Source organism: Nuphar pumila, chromosome 9, assembly GCF_984573655.1.
Source record: "Nuphar pumila chromosome 9, dmNupPumi1.hap1.1, whole genome shotgun sequence".
NCBI classification, from domain to species: Eukaryota; Viridiplantae; Streptophyta; class Magnoliopsida; order Nymphaeales; family Nymphaeaceae; genus Nuphar; species Nuphar pumila.
This window is the reverse complement of record NC_143257.1, coordinates 125,122,463-125,145,642: the sequence shown is the minus strand read 5'-3', so window position 1 is coordinate 125,145,642 and position 23,180 is coordinate 125,122,463. Positions and strand designations below refer to the sequence as shown.

At 39.1% G+C, this 23,180-nt stretch overlaps 1 protein-coding gene across 3 annotated transcripts; it reads right to left on the bottom strand.

Annotated features, from left to right (window-relative positions):
* Positions 1-775: 775 nt before the first annotated feature.
* On the bottom strand, positions 776-23,141 carry LOC149829293 (uncharacterized). Of its 3 annotated transcripts, none has more exons than XR_016434432.1 (2): positions 22,624-22,758; positions 776-3,599 (listed from the first exon to the last, which is right to left on the bottom strand). XR_016434432.1 is itself a non-coding variant. In XM_090018018.1 (2 exons), exons 1-2 carry the CDS (start codon positions 22,937-22,939, stop codon positions 14,306-14,308), a joined length of 2,316 nt encoding a protein of 771 aa, XP_089874144.1. In that variant the 5' UTR covers positions 22,940-23,141; the 3' UTR covers positions 13,270-14,305. The 3 variants fall into 3 exon arrangements, 1 of the variants encoding a protein (XP_089874144.1); XM_090018018.1 differs by lacking the exon at positions 776-3,599 and adding an exon at positions 13,270-16,305 and having other exon boundaries at positions 22,624-23,141; XR_016434431.1 differs by lacking the exon at positions 776-3,599 and adding an exon at positions 16,312-17,900 and having other exon boundaries at positions 22,624-22,748.
* Between the last annotated feature and the right edge of the window lie 39 nt (positions 23,142-23,180).

Genomic DNA, 23,180 nt, shown 5'->3' with positions numbered 1-23,180 from the left:
TTTTCCAAGTGATTTTGGGAATGAATTTTGAAAACATCCTTTAAGAAATGGCCCGAAAATTCAGAAATTGGTTTAAAATTCATTGGAGAATGTTATAAATCGCAACAGCGATTTTCTGAAAGAAGCGATAAATCGAGGATGATTTGCCAAAAATCTTTGTAAATCGCACAATGGTTTATGGAAAGATGGTAAATCGCAATAGAGATTTACTGAAGGATGTCACAAATCAGACGACGATTTTGAAATTCAAGAATTTGAAATGAATTTAAGAGCATTGAAATCGAAGATCGGGAAGTCGAATTCTGAAATTGAATTCAAAATTAAAGTTGAATTTGAAAATCAGAAGTTAGAATTGAAATTAGAAGTCAAAAGATTGAACTTTAGACTTAAAATTGAAGATTTGAAGAAGTGAAGTTTGAAATTAAAAATGTAATTGAATGGAGAGGATTAATTTGAAAATAAGAAATTGTATAAATTGGGAATGAAATTAGAAAAAGGATAACCTTGAAATGAAGACTATTTTTGAAAACAATTATTTCAAAACTCACTTAGAAATTCAAAAATAACTTGAATAATTTGAAAGATAATGATGCAATTCTATCTTAAATGATGAATGAATTAAGAGAAATTTGAAATTAGGTTTTGGACAACATATTTCATTCTTTAAGAGAATTGAAATAAGATTGAAAATATAATACATTTCTGACTATGGCCATAAAATGTATTATATAATAATCGTATTTAAATTTATTTGAAGAATAAAATACATTTTGGTGCCTTTATAGGGTTTTAAATAAAATTAACTCTCAATATATCCTGAATATGGCCATTGATATATGTTTTGAGTTAATTTTAAATTAAACACTGATAAAGGAGGAAAATATTTAGAAAACATGATGATTTTTGGAAAGAGATCCAGTATGGACCCAATGTTATTCCATAAAAGATGAAAACCCTAAGTTTTGTTCACATTTTGACTATGGCCATAAATGCAAATCATCAACTTAGGATTTAATCACCTCTTATTAGAATGGTGCTTGTGTCATTCGTGTTTCACCATAGTGTTATTGAAAATGAAAATAAAAATGCAACACATTGATTATGAAAAATGAAAAGTTAAACTACATGCTCATTCATTCTAATCTAAGCATAAAGTAAACTTCTCATTAATTGATTTATTACAACCTTTGAATTGATACAACAATTAAAAAAAGAAATAACAAAACAGAAAATCCTGCAAAATGAGCAAACTTGTTAGAAATAAGTGTAGGCTTTTATGGATTTTCCCTCAATTATTGAAAAACTGAAGGATACATCCAAAATTAGCCTTTTATGCCTCAAAGATAAAAAATAAACAAAATAAACACATATGATGCATGATTTTGTGAAAAAATTAGATTTTAACAGGCAGGTTTCAATAAACTGGATGTTGCGCATGCTAAACAGACCCGATTTCTACCAAATTTGAAGGAGAAGTTGATCAATTCAATCAAGAAACCAACCCAATTTACAGAATTAAAAAAATCAATTTTGGTTTGAAAATGGAAACTTCGAGAAATCACTGTTTCCAAACAGGAAATGAACCTGTTACAGAATTTAAAATTCTATAACCAGTCTTGGTTTTTAAAAGGTTTTGAAATACCAAATGATTATAGAAAGTTATAAAACTTTCCAGATATAAACTAGACACATAGAGGAAGAAAACCCTTTTTACGGATTCAGAAAATGATCTCCCGTTAGGGAGATATGACTCTTACAAAATGAACTAAAAACTCGTGTCATTCAAATAAGGCAGACTGATAGGGGTATGGTTTTAGATTCAAACAAGGTATCAAATGACCGTATAAATCATTGAAAATTTACAAGAATAAACTAGACTCCATAACGAAGACACCACTTTTTACGGATTTGAAATCCGATGTCTGGTTAGGGAGATATGGCCCTGACAAGTTGGTCCTGATTCGGATAGCGATTTGTATCACAAATCGCTGTAGTGTCTAGCGAGAAACACTATAAATCGCTATAGCGATATCCAGCAATGCTACAAATCGCTGTGGGTCTTGATAGAGACCCAAAAACACTATAAATCGTAGTAGAAAAACCGGACAACACTATAAATCGTTGTATGGGTCGTTGGGGATCCGAAAACACTACAAATCGTAGTTTAACAGACTAAACAACACCACAAATCGTTGTGGGGCTCGTTGGAGACCCGAAAACACCATAAATTATAATAGAGATCGGTTGGGGACCCAAAAAAATCATAACCATGATTTTCTGAAGGATATTATCAATCAAACAGCGATTTGTTGAAGGAGTGCTACAAGAGTCATGATATGGAGGCCAAAATCAGAATATTTACAAAATCTGGATACAGGGTTCTGGTATTAAATCAAAATAAAATAGCAATTGACCATAAAAAAATTTACCAATTTACAGGGATGAACTAGACATATAAACAAAGAGAACCCGTTTTACAGAATTGAAAAATGATCTCCCATTAGGGAAATAAAATTCTGACAAAATGGATCAAAATCTGGGCCGTTAAAATGATATAGGGTGACAGGGTTGTGGTTTTCGACCCAAAACTGGTATGAAAGCTCCATAAAAATCTCTGAAATTTGGCATGAATAAACTAGATTCAATTTAGAAAACATCCTTTTTTACGGTTTAGAAAGATCATCTCTGGTTAGGGAGAAATCACTCCCACAAGTTGATCCTGATTCTGCTAAAATCGTGACGGTGCAAAATAATAGGTTCTAAATCTTGATTTTTAAAGTGGGTCAAACAAACTCAGAATGATCTGATTTTTGGTGGAGAAAATGAAGGCATATGCATGAAGTTACAGTAAAAAATTCAGATTAAAATGAGCTCTGGTTATATACAAATCCATAGATATAAAATACACCAAAATTCAAAGTATAATCTAGAAAAAAAAAAAATTGAACATGATGAAAGCAAACTGCACATCCGTAGATGTTCAAACATGAGATCTAATGCCTTAAAACATGAATGCATGCATGGATGATGAAAAATGAAGGCATAAAATGCTTTAAGAGAAAACAAAAATGACTGAGGCACAAATCTAACTTGTTGTAGCCCATTTGAAAGAAGGATTTGATCTAAAAAGATCAAATCACTTCAATTCTTTTGGCTCAATCAAAACATATGAAACAGAGATTAAAAATGCAGCAAATAGGAAGATGAAAACTCAGATTCTAATCTATTAATCATGCTATGACAATAAATTTAAAGGAAATAGAAGAGGAATACTCACCTTGGCTGAAGGGATCTGAAAGAAAGGGTTGAAAGACTTCTCCAAACTTCGTAAACTCAAAGTGAAGAGGAGAGATGAGAGAGAGAGATGACCACCAATTGCTCAATGTCTGAAATCGCTGAATTGCTGGCCCTTTCTTCTTCCTTCCTTTCTCTTCTTATTCTTCTTTTTCCTTCTTTTCCTGCAGTTTTTCTGCTCTTTTTCTTCCTTTTTTTTATGCTTCTTTTCCTCCTTCTTTCCTCCTGTTTTTCTTCCTCTGTTTCCTCCTCCTTTTCTTCCCATTGTTCTGGAGGGTCTTGGGGCTGAGGCAACATCGGGCGACCTTTCTTAAAAAAAAAAAAACTTTTTTTATGATTTTAAAGGGTTTAAAATCTAAGTTAAATAGAATATAAAGGAGAATTTTAAAAACAACGAATTTAAAAGGACATTTTTGCAAAATGATGGTTGTTTTCAGAAGATTTTTTTCTGAAAATGGGCTTTTTAAGCTAAAAGAGGCTTTTAAAAAAGGAGGTTTCTAAAATCGATTTGTATTACTTTTTTTTTTCTTTTCCCTTTTTGTATTTTTTTGTGTTTTTGAAATAAAACTCTAAAAACTCAAGGGAAATAAAGGGGTTTACAACTATTTATTTATTTATTTATTTTTGTTTTCTCGAGAAATATTTACAACATTTTGAAAAATTTGGGGTGTTCACAGATGCCCCTCTTTGCTACTAAGCCGGTTGAAAGCCGAGCTTAGTGGCAAAGAAAACACTCCAAATTTTGAAAAAAATGCCCCAGCCAGCAGATCTAAACTGGGTGTGGAAGCATTATCATCCTCAGGCTTAACACCTTATCCTGAATGACATTAGGGAGACGAAATCCTCGAAAGATGATATGACTGAATAATAGGAACGAGGAAATCATGATGGGACTTTGGGTGAAGATCCTGTAATGGTAAAAATATGAATTTTGATCATATCTCATGAGTGAGACGATCAACTTTTGGAATGACTCAGGTTTAGCCCTTAACCTGGATGGGACGAAGATAGATCAAGATAACTTGGATGAGGAAAGGAATATGAGCAGGCCTTGATGGGACATTTTTGAGAAGAATGCCTTGTGAGATGAAACTCAAGTACGATCCTTTCCTAGGTGGATATGATTGATATGAATTTCTTTGGTGAGGAAGACCCTGATGGGACTGGGAGAATACACCTCGTTGAAACGAGGAACCTCGTCGAAACGAGACTCAGGTTTTACCTAAACCTGAAAAGGAAGATACCTGATGGAAATTTGAGGCAAACGGGTTTATCCCTTAACCCGAGTGGGACGACACAGAATCCTCGGATGAAGAAACCGTGATGGGATTAGAAAGGATATCTAGTCGAAACGAGACTCAGGTTTAACCCTAACCTGAATGGAAAGTACCCCGTAGAGTGAGGTTTAGGCTTAACCCTTAACCTGAAAGGGCGACCATACGGAATCCTCGGGTGAAGAAACCATGATGGGACCTTCGGAATTTGGACGAACAAATCCAGAAGGGGTTTGCGAGAAGAGAAAAATGGGGTTCCCTAAAGCTTGGAAAAGGGATGATCTTGGGCGCCTCATTGCTGAGACTAAATCAGCTTTTAAAAACAGACGACCTCTCGCAGACAGCTTGGGTGATACCTCAAGGAGTGAGGTAACAGGTTTAATCCTTAGCCTGAATGGATACAGAATCTTCGAGGAGCGAGGAAACTGTGATGGGGCCTCTAGACTTTGCACAACAAGTCCAAGAGGGGTTTGCAAAAGGATGAAAATGGGGGTCCCTAAAGCTTGGAAAAGGGATGATCTTGGGCGCCTCATTGCCGAGACTAAATCAGCTTTTGACAATAACAGACCTTTTGCAGAAGGTTCAGGTTTAACCCTTATCCTGAGCAGAAAATACCCCGTAGAGCGAGGTTCAGGCTTAACCCTTAACCTGAAAGGGGCGACCATACAGAATCCTCGGGTGAAGAAACCATGATGGGACCTTCGGAATTTGGACGAACAAATCCAGAAGGGGTTTGCGAGAAGAGAAAAATGGGGTTCCCTAAAGCTTGGAAAAGGGATGATCTTGGGCGCCTCATTGCTAAGACTAAATCAGCTTTTAAAAACAGACGACCTCTCGCAGACAGCTTGGGTGATACCTCGAGAAGTGAGGTAACTGTGATGGGGCCTTTAGACTTTGCACAACAAGTCCAAGAGGGGTTTGCAAAAGGAAAAATGGGGGTCCCTAAAGCTTGGAAAAGGGATGATCTTGGGCGCCTCATTGCTGAGACTAAATCAGCTTTTGACAATAACAGACCTTTTGCAGAAGGTTCGGGTTTAACCCTTATCCTGAGCGGGAACTGTCTATGGCGAGACAGTGGAGAACACAGGGAAGTGTGCAGATCCGAAAGACTCAGATCAAGCAGAAGGAAAGGACTTTTCAGTCCTAAGGAGGGATGACGTCAGGACACGTCAAAACGAATGTCAAGTTCTTGCTTCATTTTGGGATAATGAGAAAACATTGCCAATAAGATGCCAAAATTGTAGATGATTCAGAATGATTGAATTGTGCATATATGTGTGAAAATATCACCTCTTTCTACCTAGAGTATTAATTCCAATTGGGCTAACTCTGTAGAATCAAGAATCAAATTCAAATTTGTTGCTGTTGAGTTTCTTCAAGGAAGATATCAATTTCCTTGATATGAAAAGAGAAAAAATATTCTTAGCTTCATAAAAGCAATTTGGTGAGAAGATATTGATAAAAGAATTTCACATAGATAAAGATGATTTCTGGCAGTTTCGGGCAGTTTGATATCCTGGGGCTTTTCCCGTGATGATCCTTTTGCACTCTTTTGAATCATGGAGATTTCTTGGGCTTTTACATCATCCTTCATTTTGGAGATGTCCTGACTTTTCTCTCTTTTTCGGGGAAGGGTACGTCACAAACTCCTTCATCTTGGAGATGTTCTGATCCTTCTTTTTCTTTCTCAGGAATTAGGCTGATGATATTAGTTCATTGGTCAAAATATCTAGATGATAGCAGAAATCAAATATCTTTTAGAGTTTGTCAGTAGGTCCATCACACTCGCCTTCATCTTGACGGTGATCCGAACTTTCCCTAGAAGGATCCGTCACAAACTCCGTCATCTTGGAGATGTTTCAAATCTTCTTTGGCCCCGGGGGTCTAGCTCGCATATTCGTCTTCATCTTGACGACAATTGAGAGATCCCTTTTGCGGATATTTGATTGCAGCTTAGATGACTAAGGAAATACGGATTGAGTAGGTCATTTTTTACTGCCCAGGATATTTCCACTGCCTTACTGCTAGAAAAATGATCTTTAGGAATGTGCCATAGCTATGATCAATATCAGTTCACTTATGACTTTTTAACATCATTGAATTTTCCTCTGCCGGTCATATCGAAGATTTTTCTTCATCCTCTTGGTTGACCAACAGAAAAAGCTTGAATTCTGTTCTTATTTTGCAAAAGTCTCGCTCTTTTGGAAATAATACTAAAGGTAGTTTGAGGAAATTCTTCATGCGATGAAAGCTTTGAGATCAACAATGGTTTTTGATAGCAAATTGGCAAAGTATTCTTGAAATCCTTGATGAGAGTAATTGCTCGATATCGAATTGACACGTCCGTGACAAAATTCTCCTCTATTTTTCCCCAAAAAGAGAGACTCAGGCTTAGGCCCTTACCTGAATGGGAAGTTAGAAATACTCCTCTCTTCCCTGAAGAGGAGGTGTTTGCAAAGCGAAACTTTCGAAGAGAATTTAAGTTTTCGTCAAAACTCTCTATCTCTAGGCTTCTCTTATGGAAAGGCGGCCGACAATAAAGTTGAAAAAGTATCACAGAGGAACGAGTCCATCATACTCTCCCTAGAAAAGGGTCTTCTATAAAGGGGTTGGCCAAGATGAGAAAATACCAGGGGCCACATAAGGAAACGGGCTTCCGTCGAAGCTCTCCCCAAAAAGGGGATCCTTTGTGTAAAGTTGGTTGTTGTTTTGCAAACGGTTCGCGAAGAAAATGAGTCCCTTCAAACTCTCCCTGGAAAAAGGGTTCTTGCGAACGAAAGATGGTTGCATGCGAAAGGAACGAGCTCCCTCGAACTCTCCCGAAAGAGGGTCCTTCGCAAGAGGAAAATGATTGATTTTGACAAAATGGTAACCCGAAGGTTGAATTTGAGATTTAGGAGCTTGAATTGTGATGAACGGTTAGTACTAAGACTTAACCTGGAGGGCTAACTGATCAGTCAGCCAAACACTAGCACGAGCGCTAGTTGTACCAGTACGAGCACTGGGTTTTGAAAAATATACCAGTACGAGTACTGGATTTCGAAAAATGCGCCAGTGCGAGCGCTGGGTTTCGAAAATGCACCAGTACAAGCACTGGGTTTTCGAAATACACGTCAGCACGAGCACTGGGTTTTCGAACTGCACGCTAGCACGAGCATTGGGTTTTCGAAGGTGCATACCAGTACGAGCACTGGTTTTTGAAGATGCATACCAGTACGAGCACTGGTTTTCAAAATGCACGCCAGCACGAGCACTGGGTTTTCGAAGGTGCATACCAGTACGAGCACTGGTTTTCGAAGATGCATACCAATACGAGCACTGGTTTTCGAAATGCACGCCAGCACGAGCACTGGGTTTTCGAAGGTGCATACCAGTATGAGCACTGGTTTTTGAAGATGCATACCAGTACGAGCACTGGTTTTCGAAATGCATGCCAGCACGAGCACTGGGTTTTCGAAGGTGCATACCAGTACGAGCACTGGTTTTTTGAAAGTGCACACCAGTACGAGCGCTGGATTTTGAAGAAGAGACCGACACTCCTAAGATATTTAGAAATTGAAGCGAGAATGATTGTCGGCGTTTCAGGATTATCCCTTATCCTGAAGGGGAACGAAGAAAACTTTGGTCCAATACGAGCATCGGATCAAAAGGGGAAATCTGAGTCGAAACTCGAAATTGTAAAATAGAAGATAAAGGCGAAAATCTGAGTCAGAACCCGATTTTTCAAAAGTAAGAGGATAAATGAGAAAATCGAACTTTGAGAACTCGGATTTTCAAAGGAACGATCGGTTCCAACACGAGCGTTGAATCCGGTAGGAAGTCCGAGTCGAAACTCGTAACTTCAAACGAAAATATAAAAAGGGAAAACCCGAGTCGGAACCCGGTTTTTCAAAATAAAAGACAAAAGGGAAAATCGATTTTTTTAAAAACCCGAGTCGGAACTCGTAACTTCAAACGAAAAGATAAAAGGGAAAACCCGAGTCGGAACCCGGTTTTTTCAAAATAAAAGACAAAAGGAAAATCGTTTTTTTTTAAAACTCGATTTTTCAAAGAAACGATCGGTTTCAACACGAGCGTCAAATCCGATAGGAAGTCCGAGACGGAACTCGGAACTTCAAACGCCATATAAAAGGGAAAAACCCGAGCCGGAACCCGGATCTTTAAAATAATGAAAAAAAGGAAAAACTCGAGTTTGAAAACTCGAATCTTCAAAGGAACGATCGATTCCAACACGAGCGTTGAATCCGATAGGAAGTTTGAGTCGGAACTCGTAACTTCCAGCGAAAAGATAAAAGGGAAAACCCGAGTCGGAACCCGGTTTTTCAAAATAAAAGACAAAAGGGAAAATCGAGTTTTTTGAAAACCCGAAATTTCAAATGAACGATCGGTTTCAACACGAGCGTCGAATCTGATAGGAAGTCCGAGTCAGAACTCGGAACTTCAAACGAAATATAAGAAGGAAAAACCCGAGTCGGAACTCAGATCTTTTATATAAAAGAGAACAAAACGAAACCTGAGTCAGAACTCAGATGGGAAGGAAGTGATTCCAATCCGGGAGTCGGATTCTGGAAGGATTGACAAAATGTATGAATAGATTCCGACGATGAAGAAGATGAGAGATTCATTTGATATCCTTGACCGAAGATGGCCTAAGATTCGAATCCATTAATTACGGCTTCAGGATTTTTCCTTATCCTGAAGGAGTATATAATAAAATTTGATGTGATTTGAGGAATTTATAGGAAATAGTTCAGGTTTATCCCTTAACCTGAAGGGGACATACCTCAAAGAACAAGGTTCAGGTTTGTCCCTTAACCTGAAAGGGTTAAAAAAATAAAGATTGATGAAAAATGATAAAATTTGATAAGATTGAATAAAATTTGATAAAATAAAGATTGATCAAAAATTTAATGAAAATTTTGACGAATTTGAAGTAAAGAGTTTGTCTGATCCTGCTTGCATGCATCAAAGAGAAGATAGATGTATATAAAAATAGAATGCCCCAGTATCATAGAGAAGAATATGAGAATGATAGAAGATCATCGTTTTATTGAAAGAGGCTCTTTGAAGAATACATAGGTTAGAATAAAAACTTTAAGTATAAAATTTCTTCAAGTACAGAGCGTTGATTGGATCGGGCAATTCCATTCCATCTGCATTGATCAGACGATACGAATTACGAGGCAGCGCTTCCTTAACCACATAAGGGCCTTCCCAATTGGGTGACCACTTGCCCCGTGGTCGATGCTTGAGATGAGTTGTCGATCTGAGTACCAAATCATTAACTCGGAATCTCCTCTCGATGACTGACTTGGCATAATGCCTAGCTATCCTTTGGCGATAAGCTTGAGCATGCTCTGCTGCCTTGAGTCTCCTTTCATCTAGTAGGTCAAGTTGCACCAGTCTCTGCTGCTGATATTGATCAAGTGGCAATTCTATAAGTGAGGCAAATTTGAGGGCAGGCTTCTGGACATGGAGAGGTAACACTACCTCAGTCCCGTAAACAAGCTCTGATGGAGTAGCATTGGTCGGAGTCTGAATGGTGGTTCGGTATGCCCAAAGTGCATCGTGCATCTTCTCATGCCAATCACGGCCTGTTTCTACAGTTCTTTCCAGGATGCGGATTAAAATTTTGTTGGTGGCCTCTGCCTGACCATTCCCTTGAGGATAATAAGGAGCTGAGAAGTGATGATGAATCCTGAACTTCGAGCAGAAGGTTTTCATCTTCTCATTCTTGAAATGGCTGTCATTGTCAAACACAATATCGTGTGGGATGCCGAAACGACAAAGAATGTTCTTATGAATGAAAGAAACCATGTGTCGGCCTTTCACTGTTCGCAGAGTTACAACCTCGACCCATTTGATGAAGTATTCCGTAGCTGCGAGAAAGTATCTGTGGCCATTGGAAGCTAAAGGAGTGATCGGACCTACCACGTTGAAGGCCCACATCAAAAAAGGCAAAGGAAAAACCACAGACTGCAAATATGCGGCTGGCGCGTGAATGGAAGGTGCGTGCATTTGACATTTGACACACTTCCTCACAAATCAATGGCAATCTTGCTGCATGATTTTCCAATAATACCCTGCCCGAATAATCTGCTTGACGAGTGTTTGGTAGCCGACGTGACCACCACAAATTCCCTCGTGTGCCTCTTGGACAACCTTCATAGCTTCATCTTTATCTAAGCATCTGGCATACTCAGAACTGAACCCACGACGGTAGAGAGTATTGGCAAGGATGAAATAATGGACAGACATGCGTTGTATCGCACGTTGCTCCTTTCTTAACATTTCTGGTGTGAATTCTCCAGTTTTAATAAAGTTTTTGATGTTTTGGTACCAAGGCTTCTCTTTCTGAGTGGCTTGGTTTACTTGCTCAGCTGGAATGAAAGCAGGTTGATTAAGTCTGCCAATCTCGAAGAAACGACAAGATTCGCTGTCTTTGAACGACAAAATGGAACCCAGACAAGCTAGGCCATCTGCGATATGATTGTAATCCCTCTTGACATGATTGAGCTGAAATTCTTCAAAGTCGCCTGTGAGAGCTAAAGCGATCTTCTGATAAGGAATCAATTTGGAATCTTTGACTTGCCACTCAGCATTAACTTGACCGACAACAAGCAAGGAATCGCCAAAGGCATGTACTTTTTGACATTGAAGTCTTGCAGAATCTTGAGGCCTTGTATCAAAGCTTCGTACTCGGCCATGTTGTGAGTACATTGAAAGTTGAGTCTGAGGGAATAAGGGATCATCTCCTTTTCGAGAGTGATCAATAAGATCCCGATCCCAATGCCGGACATATTTTTGGCTCCATCGAAGAATAGAGTCCAAACTGAGGATTCTTGAACGTTGCAGATGCGATCGTCGGGAAAATCATCTTCTGTCTTGATCTCTTTCGTCAACGGGAAATCTGCCAACTGATCTGCTATAGTTTGGCCCTTGACTGACTTCTGAGATACATACTCTAAGTCATATTGCATATGGAGGACTTGCCATTTTGCAATTCATCCAGTAAGGAAAGGTTGCTCAAGGATGTACTTGAGAGGATTAAGCCTTGACAGAATTTTGATTTCTGATGCCAACAGATAATGTCTCAGCTTCTGACACATCCACACTAAGGCTAGACATGTCTTTTCCATTTGAGAATATCTTTTCTCGTAATCGATGAAAGTCTTGCTTATATAGTAGATGGCGTGCTCTATCCGGCTGCCTTCCTCATACTGCGCAAGAAATCCGCCACAAGCATTTTGGTTGACGGAAATGTATAAGAGGAGTGGCTTCCCGAATTTTGGTGGCTTCAGAACGGGTGGATGGAGGAGGTACCGCTTGATGTGCTCAAACGAAAGCTGACATTCTGATCCCCATTCAAATTTCACTTCTTTTCTCAACAAGTGATTGAAGGGCTCGCATCTCATGGCCAAATTAGAAATGAAGCGCCGGATTGACTGAATGCGCCCGTGAAGGCTCCGCAGTTCCCTCAGATTGGTGGGAGGTGACATATCAATGATTGCCTTTGCCTTAGCTGGATCCATCTCTATGCCTTTCTTGCTGATCATAAAGCCAAGCAGTTTGCCTGACTCTACTCCGAAGACACACTTTTGCGGATTGAGCCTCAACTTATAGAGGATAAGTCTTTCGAAGACTTGGCCGAGAGCATCGAGATGATCCTCTCCTTCTTTAGACTTGACCAGGATGTCATCCACATAGGCATCCATGTTCTTGTGCATCTGGTCATGAAAAATAACTGCCATTGCTCTCTGATAGGTTGCCCCAGCATTCTTGAGCCCGAACGGCATGACTGTGTAGCAAAAAGTACCCCAAGGCGTGGTAAAAGAAGTTTTTGATTGATCACGAGTGGCCAGTTTGATTTGGTTGTAGCCTGAATACCCATCCATAAAGAAAAACATGGCATGGCCTGCCGTGCTATCAATCAGAAGATCGATATTGGGGAGTGGATAATCAACTTTTGGGGTAGCCTTGTTGAGATCTCTGAAATCAATGCAAATTCGGACCTTGCCATTCTTTTTGAGAACTGCTATGATGTTCGCCAACCAGTCCGGATAATCAATGGTCCGGATGAATCCTGCTTTTAACAACTCCTCAAGTCCTTCTTTAACTTGGGGTGCCACTCGGGGATCCATTTTCCTGAGTTTCTGTTTGACTGGTTTAACATCTGGCTTCAGCACAAGACGATGCTCGACCAACTTGGGGTCTAAGTCTGGCATATCCTCATAAGTCCAAGCGAAGACTTTTTGATGTTGCTTGAGAAAATGGATGAGCCTTTCTTTCTCATATGAACTTAAACCAGAGCCAATCTTGAGGATCTTCGGATCATCCTCTGAACCAATATTGGCATCCTCTGTCGGATCCTGAACAAATGGTGATGGCTCATCTTGCTTCTGAATACTGGCAAATTCTGGCAACTCTTGAATAGCTGAGTTAAACTCTGCTAGCTCTTCAATCTGGTCTGCCATCTTCCTAGCTCCTGCCCCTGCCTTTGCCTTGCAGATTCTGGCCGGTTCGGAATTATTTTGAGAAAAACTGGGATTGATAATGAGCCTCTTGAGCGATTTAGGAGCCATGATTTGGCAATCCTGTAAAGCATAAAGAAGGTTTTTGAGAGAAAATAAGAAATTCAAAATGGCCTTTTGTACAGAAACAGAGAATGATGTAAAGTTTTTTAATGATATACGCCAAGATATGAAGAGAAAAGATCAAAATTTCATTGATAGATCAACTTGATATTTACAGACGAAGAACAAAGGAGAAACTGGGACCGGGTCTGTCCCTGCAAGACGACAGGAAAACAAGAAAAAGAAAATAGGAAACAGAGGCATTGTCTTCATTCTGCTCCTTTGACGAAGGTGGTTCTTCTGCCAGACGACTGACCCGTGAAACCCAATCCTGCACCAGTGACATGCTGACTGGGGACGATTGGCTCTAGGATGCCATCCTCATTCTTACCGAGGCCTTTGAAGGGCTGGTAGCCATGTTTTATCAAAAGGTCAAACCCCTTCTTGGCTTTAGAGAACTGAGGAAAAAGAGGGTGATCTTTGAGAGCAGCACAATTAAGACGCCCTCCGATCTTGTAGAAGTGAGGTCCTTGTCACCGAACTATTGCTGTGACATTTTCTGTTAGCTGGACTTCCTTTAATTTCAGCATATCCAAACTGTCACTCAAATTGATCTCATCAATTTCCCGGATGCTCGGGATGTCAGCGGTGAAAGTAGGACGAGGAATCATGGGCTGCGGGAGTCTCTCTTCTGGATCTTCCCCCAAGACTGTGGTGATCATACCTCCTTTCGACCGCTTGATGCACTGGTGAAGGGTAGAAGGAACAACATTGGCATTATGAATCCAAGTACGCCCCAAAAGAAGGTTGTATGTAGGCAATACGTTCACCACATAGAACAGAACGGTATGCACCGAATAGTTGATAAAAATTTCAAGGAAGACCTTCCCCTTGGCTGTTTGCCCATGATTATCGAAGCCGTAGATCGTAATGGGATCCGGAACATATTCCTCCTCTTTAAGACCCAAGGCCTTAGCAGTCATCTCTGGACAGATGTTGAGGCTGCTGCCTCCGTCAACAAGCACATGAGGGACAGTCATGCCCCTGGTCCGCACCACTATATATAGAGCATTATTGTGAAATGTATGAGGTTTTTGGCAAATCCTCATCTGAGAAGGTAATTGGTGCGTTGGTCATGGCTTGATTAACAATTTGCTCCATGTCCTATGGAGTCGTGCTTGGCTTGACTTTGACTTTCCTTAACAAATCGTCTAGCACTTGCTGGTGTTCAGGAGAAGCATGGGTCAAATCTAGGATGGAGATGTTTGACAATGCCGTGATAGGCTTCTGAACTGACTCAGCACCTTTGCCCTTCTTGGAAGCTGACTTAATGAAGCGCTTTGGTAATCCGTGAGTCTGCCTGGTGGCTTCTGCCGTTACCTTTGCTGCCTCGCTGACTGGTTTCTTGTTACTAAAAATCGAAGTGATATCCACCCTCTTGGTGGAGGACTGTGCCTGACACAGTACGAGGACCTGACGCTGATCCTGAACGTCCTGGCTGGAACATGGCTGAATACCGTTTTGAAGAGGGATTGTTTGCTCTGAAATGACTGAAGCTGAATGCTTGGGAAAGGGCTTAGACAGGATCTCAGGCTGCTCTTCGTCCTCATCCTCAATCAACAAATTCTTGTCGATACAATCTTGGATGATATTTTTGAGGACAAAACAGTGCTCTGTGTCATGTCCTACAGTACGATGGAATTTACAGAATTTTTCCGTCCATTTGCCCATAACAGCTGGTGGATCAGCCACCTTAGGGAGTTTAACCATCCCTTTCGACAGCATGTATTCCAGGATATCTTCCCGGGATTGCTCTAGGGCGGTGAACTCTCTGTCATAACTCCAACCATCGTGTTTTGATTTCATTTGCTGCTTTGCTTCAGGTTGTGGCACTGGCTGAACAGGCTGCGACTTGATGAATTTGCCTTTCTGAGCTGCAGAATTCGTTCTTTCAGCCTTAGAGCTTCCTGAGCCCTTGCTACGGTTTTTCTTATTCTTCTTGTCGCTGAAACTGCTGCTATTGCCTGAAAAATCAGTGGAATAAGTAACATGTGCCTTCTTTTTCTGCTCAGGGTTACCTCGGACGAATGGGTAACCTTCATAAAGGCCGTTGTCCAATCCTGTTTCGAGCCATTCGGCTCTCTCGATTAACTTGATGAATGACTTTGCAGGAGACGTGGAAATGAGATTCCTCAGAGGCTGAGAGAAGTTATTGAGGATAATTTGCAGAGCATGTTCCTCTGGAATGGGAACCTTCATCTTGTTACAGGTGCTCCTCCACCTGTGGATGAATTCTCCTACTCTCTCATTTTCATTCTGCCTTAGATTGTACAGATGATTGAGAGTGGGCGAGGCCTCGACATTGAACATGAAGCGCTCGATGAAAAGGTTTACTACTTTATCGAACTCTCGTAGTTCGATAGGGTTGATGTGGTCTGAATACCACCTGGCCGCTACTCCTTCCAAGCTACGAGGGAAGCAGATAAACAAGGCCCTGTTGTCCTTTTTGAAACGACTGCATTCTGCATAGAACGTGGCCAAATGGGCTTTTGGATTGCCCGTTCCATCAAACTTGATGAACTTGCGAGGGAGATCTTCCAGATCATCGTTCCCGTTCAGGCCATCGTAAAAATCCTCGCCAGTGTAGGTCTGCTTGCTCTTACTTTTGGCTTGAATATCTTTGATTGCTTGAGTCATCTCCTTCAATTGCTCATGCATCGGATCCTCAGCCGGAATCCCATACTTAGGTTTGTTCACAGATTCGGGTTCTTCGGTGATCCTTACAAACTGTCGCGGAGGGTTCTGATTGAACACAAACTGCTCTTCCTCTTTCGACTCTTCTTCTGCTGATTCTGCGTCCTCAGAAGTAGTGTCTGATTGGACCTTCTTTCTGACAATTCTGATCGGCTTCTTCACAGCCTTCTTTTTCGGTTTGCTCTTAGGAACGACCTTCTTCAGACTTGCCTCCGCTTGCTCTGACATCATTCTGGCCATCATTTTCTGAAACATACCATACATGGCGGGATCAATGTCATCTCCTTTGCTCTGACCCTGTCCTTTGACTGATTTAGGAGACTCCATCGTTTCGATCTCACTGCCACTATGCTGGGGGACTGTCTCTTTCCCAGTCCTTGTCTGAACCATCTTGACAATGCCAATGATTTCTGTAGAACAAGGGAATGGTCAGAGTGCGGAAGAACTTTCGAAACCTAATTTTTTTTTTTAGAAAAGATGAGAATGGAGGAATTGATAGACAATTAAACAGGTTATCCCATCACCAGGGATCGGGTCACCACAAAATTTGTGATAATTGCGTTACCATTTTTGCGATAACAGAAAATGTGCCTTGTTACCTAGGCGAGGTCGTTCATCATGATAAGAGATATTTGAAGAGGAATAGAAGAAAAAGTTTCATCGCTAGGGATGAGGTCGCTACGAAAATCATGACCATTTATGATGTAAAACATAAAATTTGGCCCAAAAAGCTTTTTAATAGAACAAAAAGTTTAAATTTTATTGATGATAAATTTAAAGGCAAAGGGAAGGTGGGCAGACAGTCTGCCACCATTCTTGATATTCAGAAGATACACTAGGTCCAGGAAATATAGACAAAGGAATGAAGGAGTCCCAAGTGTATTTGGTTACATGGTATGCCCCAGACCACTGATCCGACCGTAGATCAAACTCTGGCATGCGGCCCATCGGGAAGCGGGTGTTGACACAAATCTGCCGCTGCGAGAATTGTCGGAGACACCTCTCTGGTTGATAATCGACGCAGAAGAAAGAGCTGAGCAATTTGTAGTGCTTGTCACGAGCATAAGTGTAGCGAGGAATTGATTCTCGCCTATCAAAGTAGTCCCAAAGGATCTCTTCTTGATGCAGACTCTCGATCAAAGCTCGATACTGAATGGTAGACTTCGGCTTCTTGCTGTTAAACCTGAAGGAACTGGCTTTCTATGGCACATGTCGCAGGAACCACGACTGCAAAGCGCAAGTGCATCCTTCCACCAGAATGGTCTCTCCAAGGGCGAAATGAGCTAAGCCTCGATAGAGAAAGGCTAGAGCTGCCATGGACACTGAAAGTTGACGGGTCTGCTTGCTTCCCCATCTTCGAAAGAGCTGGACAATTCTGATATCGACAAAATTCTGACCGTCTTGGAAGAATGTTAATCCCACTGTACATAGGACCATGGCATGTTGGATTCTATCTTTCGCTGCTCGGGACAAGGTGTCAACTTCTTCGTAGGCTCCATATTTGCGATAGAGTCCAAACAGATCGATGAACTGACTTCCGTTGATCTCAGTGAGAGGCCACGATCTGCTCCCTGTTGCTCTGGACAAAGCTTCTCGAACATCTACCCCTTTGATGTTGATCAGGAACTGTTGCTCGACAGGATCATCTGGTTGACCAGCTGGTTCGGGCAATCCCATAATGTCATTGAATTCGTCCATTAGCAGAGTCATCTCCCCCCATGGGAACCAAAAGGTGCAGGTGCGTGGATTTCACCGTTCTGCCATAGCCTGAATCAGACTTCCGTTGATGGTCCGGTTGCCCACTACTGATGCCATCTCCAATCCACAATCATCCAAGTGGTCTGGAAACATACGCGAGAAGGTCGCGAACCAAGAATAGTACCACCGAGGGAAGAAGAAATGAGACTGGATGACCCGATGATTCGAGATTTCATCTCTCATTTGATAAAAGACATGATCTTTGGGAAAGACAGCATCGAGAGAATCTGACGCCATCGGAATGATACTGAGGCAAAAGAGGAAGAGAATCAGATAGAATGCAGGACTTATGGATAGACTCTTGATGAAAGAAGAGGATAAACACAAATTCTGGAAATTTTTGAAAGATCAAGGGATTTTAGGAAAAAAGGATTTTCAGGATTGTTAAAAAAACTTGATATAAAAGAGAAAGAATGTGGGTAGAGGAAAAATATACACCTGGGGTTTTCGAAAATAAGGGAAAACTTTGAATAATACACCCAGGGTTTCGAGAATGTTTGATATATATAGGAGAATACAAGGAAACATCACAAAGTTAAAGCTGCGCAAACAAGGATGCACAGACAGCACTCCCTAAAAGGCTGACTCTAAATGCAATATTTGAAATGGCTTGTAGGACCTTAATCCTAACTCTATGGTTCGGATCATCTGATTCCAATCAAGGTATGCCTATATACTCAAGCCGAAGCTCGAAGTACGTGGCATAAAAATATTTCTCCGGTTCTAAGGCAATAGCTTTCCAACATCCTTGAGCACCTACCAATATACCTTGGACTATGGCCCTTAGGTACGTGGTAGGGGGGCGCGAACCCAAATAAGTGGTCCAGTTGTGAGGCTCTTTCCCGAACTATGGTTCAGTGAGACAGCCCAGCAACGTGAAGACCGGGACAATATAGGTAGGGATGTTTTCGAAAACATGTTCATCATGCAAAAAAAAAAAAAAATAGAAAGCTCTAATGCAAGTCCTAAAAGAGATAAAATTTAAATGAACAGGAGCATACACTTGCATATATTGTTTACAATCAATCCCTAAAATTGAGGAGAGTTGTATTTCAACCCTAAGTGTAAGTGAACATGGCATAATCTCCTCAATACGGTCCTACCAAACCATACTTAGATCCTATATGCAATGATGTCAGCTTAGGACAGAGTCTAAGCTCCTAAGGTTTGCATGGAAATGAAGCTGACATTTGAAGAATAAATACTTAGAAAACATCAAAGCAAAGCAAAAGGCACAAATTTGACCGGACGAAGACGTGTCCCATCACGGTCGCCAACTTCTGTGATCATGCAAAATTTTTCCTCTTGTTCCTCTTTTCCTTCTCTTTGCCTTTCTAGCCTCTATTTCCCTTTTTAAAGGGGGAAATAAAAGACAGAAAAGAAGAGAAAAAAGAAAAGGAAGAAGGAAGAGGAACTATTTCGCAAGGTCTCATTTGACCAAAGAAATGTTTTGAAAATCAATCGCCTCCGTTTTGAAAAAATTTGCGAGAAAATGGAGAGACGGGATTCGCTCGTCGGTACGAGGTCCAACCGTTCCTGGCGCCTTTACCAGGGGTAATCGAACCAAGGATCGAATTTCTGCCTTTTTGCATTGCTAAAACATTATCTAAGTATTTATTCTAAGTCCTAAATGCATATTGAATCATGCTTATGCAATGATTTTGAAGTTGAGAAAGAATGCATATTTTTAGAAATGTTTCAGAAAATTTGAGTTTTTCCAAGTGATTTTGGGAATAAATTTTGAAAACATCCTTTAAGAAATGGCCCGAAAATTCAGAAATTGGTTTAAAATTCATTGGAGAATGTTATAAATCGCAATAGCGATTTTCTGAAAGAAGCGATAAATCGAGGATGATTTGCCAAAAATCTTTGTAAATCGCACAATGGTTTATGGAAAGACAGTAAATCGCAATAGAGATTTACTGAAGGATGTCACAAATCAGACGACGATTTTGAAATTCAAGAATTTGAAATGAATTTAAGAGCATTGAAATCGAAGATCGGGAAGTCGAATTCTGAAATTGAATTTGAAAATCAGAAGTTAGAATTGAATCTAGAAGTCAAAAGATTGAACTTTAGACTTAAAATTGAAGATTTGAAGAAGTGAATTTGAAATTAAAAATGTAATTGAATGGAGAGGATTAATTTGAAAATAAGAAATTGTATAAATTGGGAATGAAATTAGAAAAAGGATAACCTTGAAATGAAGACTATTTTTGAAAACAATTATTTCAAAACTCACTTAGAAATTAAAAAATAACTTGAATAATTTGAAAGATAATGATGCAATTCTATCTTAAATGATGAATGAATTAAGAGAAATTTGAAATTAGGTTTTTGACAGCATATTTCATTCTTTAAGAGAATTGAAATAAGATTGAAGATATAATACATTTCTGACTCATGCCATAAAATGTATTATATAATAATCGTATTTAAATTCATTTGAAGAATAAAATACATTTTGGTGCCTTTATAGGGTTTAAAATAAAATTAACTCTTAATATATCTTGACTATGGCCATTGATATATGTTTTGAGTTAATTTTAAATTAAACACTGATAAATGAGGAAAATATTTAGAAAACATGATGATTTTTGGAAAGAGATCCAGTATAGACCCAATGTTATTCCATAAAAGATGAAAACCCTAAGTTTTGTTCACATTTTGACTATGGCCATAAATGCAAATCATCAACTTAGGATTTAATCACCTCTTATTAGAATGGTGCTTGTGTCATTCGTGTTTCACTATAGTGTTATTGAAAATGAAAATAAAAATGCAACACATTGATTATGAAAATTGAAAAGTTAAACTACATGCTCATTCATTCTAATCTAAGCATAAAGTAAACTTCTCATTAATTGATTTATTACAACCTTTGAATTGATATAACAATTAAAAAAAGAAATAACAAAACAGAAAATCCAGCAAAATGAGCAAACTTGATAGAAATAAGTGTAGGCTTTTATGGATTTTCCCTCAATTATTGAAAAATTGAAGGATACATCGAAAATTAGCCTTTTATGCCTCAGAGATAAAAAATAAACAAAATAAACACATATGATGCATGATTTTGTGAAAAAATTGGATTTTAACAGGCAGGTTTCAGTAAACTGGATGTTGCATATGCTAAACAGACCCGATTTCTACCAAATTTGAAGGAGAAGTTGATCAATTCAATCAAGAAACCAACCCAATTTACAGAATTAAAAAAATCAATTTTGGTTTGAAAATGGCAACTTCGAGAAATCACTGTTTCCAAACAGGAAATGAACCTGTTACAGAATTTAAAATTCTGTAACCAGTCTCGGTTTTTAGCAGGTTTTGAAATACCAAATGATCATAGAAAGTTATAAAACTTTCCATATATAAACTAGACACATAGAGGAAGAAAACTCTTTTTACGGATTTGGAAAATGATTTCCCGTTAGGGAGATATGACTCTTACAAAATGAACTAAAAACCTGTGTCATTCAAATAAGACAGACTGATAGGGGTATGATTATAGATTCAAACAGGGTATCAAATGACCATATAAATCACTGAACATTTATAGGAATAAACTAGACTCCATAACAAAGACACCATTTTTTACGAATTTGAAATCCGATGTTTGGTTAGGGAGATATGGCCCTGACAAGTTGGTCCTGATTCGGATAGCGATTTGTATCACAAATCGCTGTAGTGTCTAGCGAGAAACACTATAAATCGCTATAGCAATGTTCAGCAATGCTACAAATCGCTGTGGGTCTCGTTAGAGACCCAAAAACACTATAAATCGTAGTAGAAAAATGGGACAACACTATAAATCGCTGTATGGGTTATTGGGGACCCAAAAACACTACAAATCGTAGTTTAACAGACTAAACAACACCACAAATCGTTGTGGGGCTCGTTGGAGACCCGAAAACACCATAAATTATAATAGAGATCCGTTGGGGACCCAAAAAAATCATAACCATGATTTTCTGAAGGATATTATCAATCAAACAACGATTTGTTGAAGGAGTGCTACAAGAGTCATGATATGGAGGCCAAAATCAGAATATTTACAAAATCTGGATACAGGGTTCTGGTATTAAATCAAAATAAAATAGCAATTGACCATAAAAAATTCTACAAATTTACAGGGATGAACTAGACATATAAACGAAGAGAACCTGTTTTACAGAATTGAAAAATGATCTTCCATTAGGGAAATAAAATTCTGACAAAATGGATCAAAATCTGGGCCGTTAAAATGATACAGGGTGACAGGGTTGTGGTTTTCGACCCAAAACCGGTATGAAAACTCTATAAAAATCGCTGAAATTTGGCATGAACAAACTAGATTCAATTTAGAAAACATCCTTTTTTACGGATTAGAAAGATCATCTCTGGTTAGAGAGAAATCACTCCCGCAAGTTGATCCTGATTCTGCTAAAATCGTGACGGTGCAAAATAACAGGTTCTGAATCTTGATTTTTAAAGTGGACCAAACAAACTCAGAATGATCTGATTTTTGGTGGAGAAAATGAAGGCATATGCATAAAGTTACAGTAAAAAATTCAGATTAAAATGAGCTCTGGTTATATACAAATCAATAGATATAAAATGCACCAGAATTCAAAGTATAATCTCGAAAAAAAAAAATTGAACATGATGAAAGCAAACTGCACATCCATAGATGTTCAAACATGAGATCTAATGCCTTAAAACATGAATGCATGCATGGATGATGAAAAATTAAGGAATAAAATGCATTAAGAGAAAACAAAAATGGCTGAGGCACAAATCTAACTTGTTGTAGCCCATTTGAAAGAAGGATTTGATCTAAAAAGATCAAATCACTTCAATTCTTTTGGCTCAATCAAAACATATAAAACAGAGATTAAAAATGCAGCAAATAAGAAGATGAAAACTCAGATTCTAATCTATTAATCATGCTATGACAATAAATTTAAAGGAAATAGAAGAGGAATACTCACCTTGGCTGAAAGGATCTGAAAGAAAGGGTTGAAAGACTTCTCCAAACTTCGTAAACTCAAAGTGAAGAGGAGAGATGAGAGAGAGAGAGATGACCACCAATTGCTCAATGTCTGAAATCGCTGAATTGCTGGCCCTTTCTTCTTCCTTCCTTTCTCTTCTTATTCTTCTTTTTCCTTCTTTTCCTGCAGCTTTTCTGCTCTTTTTCTTCCTTTTTTTTATGCTTCTTTTCCTCCTTATTTCCTCCTGTTTTTCTTCCTCTGTTTCCTCCTCCTTTTCTTCCCATTTTTCTGGAGGGTCTTGGGGCTGAGGCAACATCGGGCGACCTTTCTTAAAAAAAAAAAAACTTTTTTTTATGATTTTAAAGGGTTTAAAATCTAAGTTAAATAGAATATAAAGGAGAATTTTAAAAACAACGAATTTAAAAGGAGATTTTTGCAAAATGATGGTTGTTTTCAAAAGATTTTTTTCTGAAAATGGGCTTTTTAAGCTAAAAGAGGCTTTTAAAAAAGGAGGTTTCTAAAATCGATTTGTATTACTTTTTTTTTTCTTTTCCCTT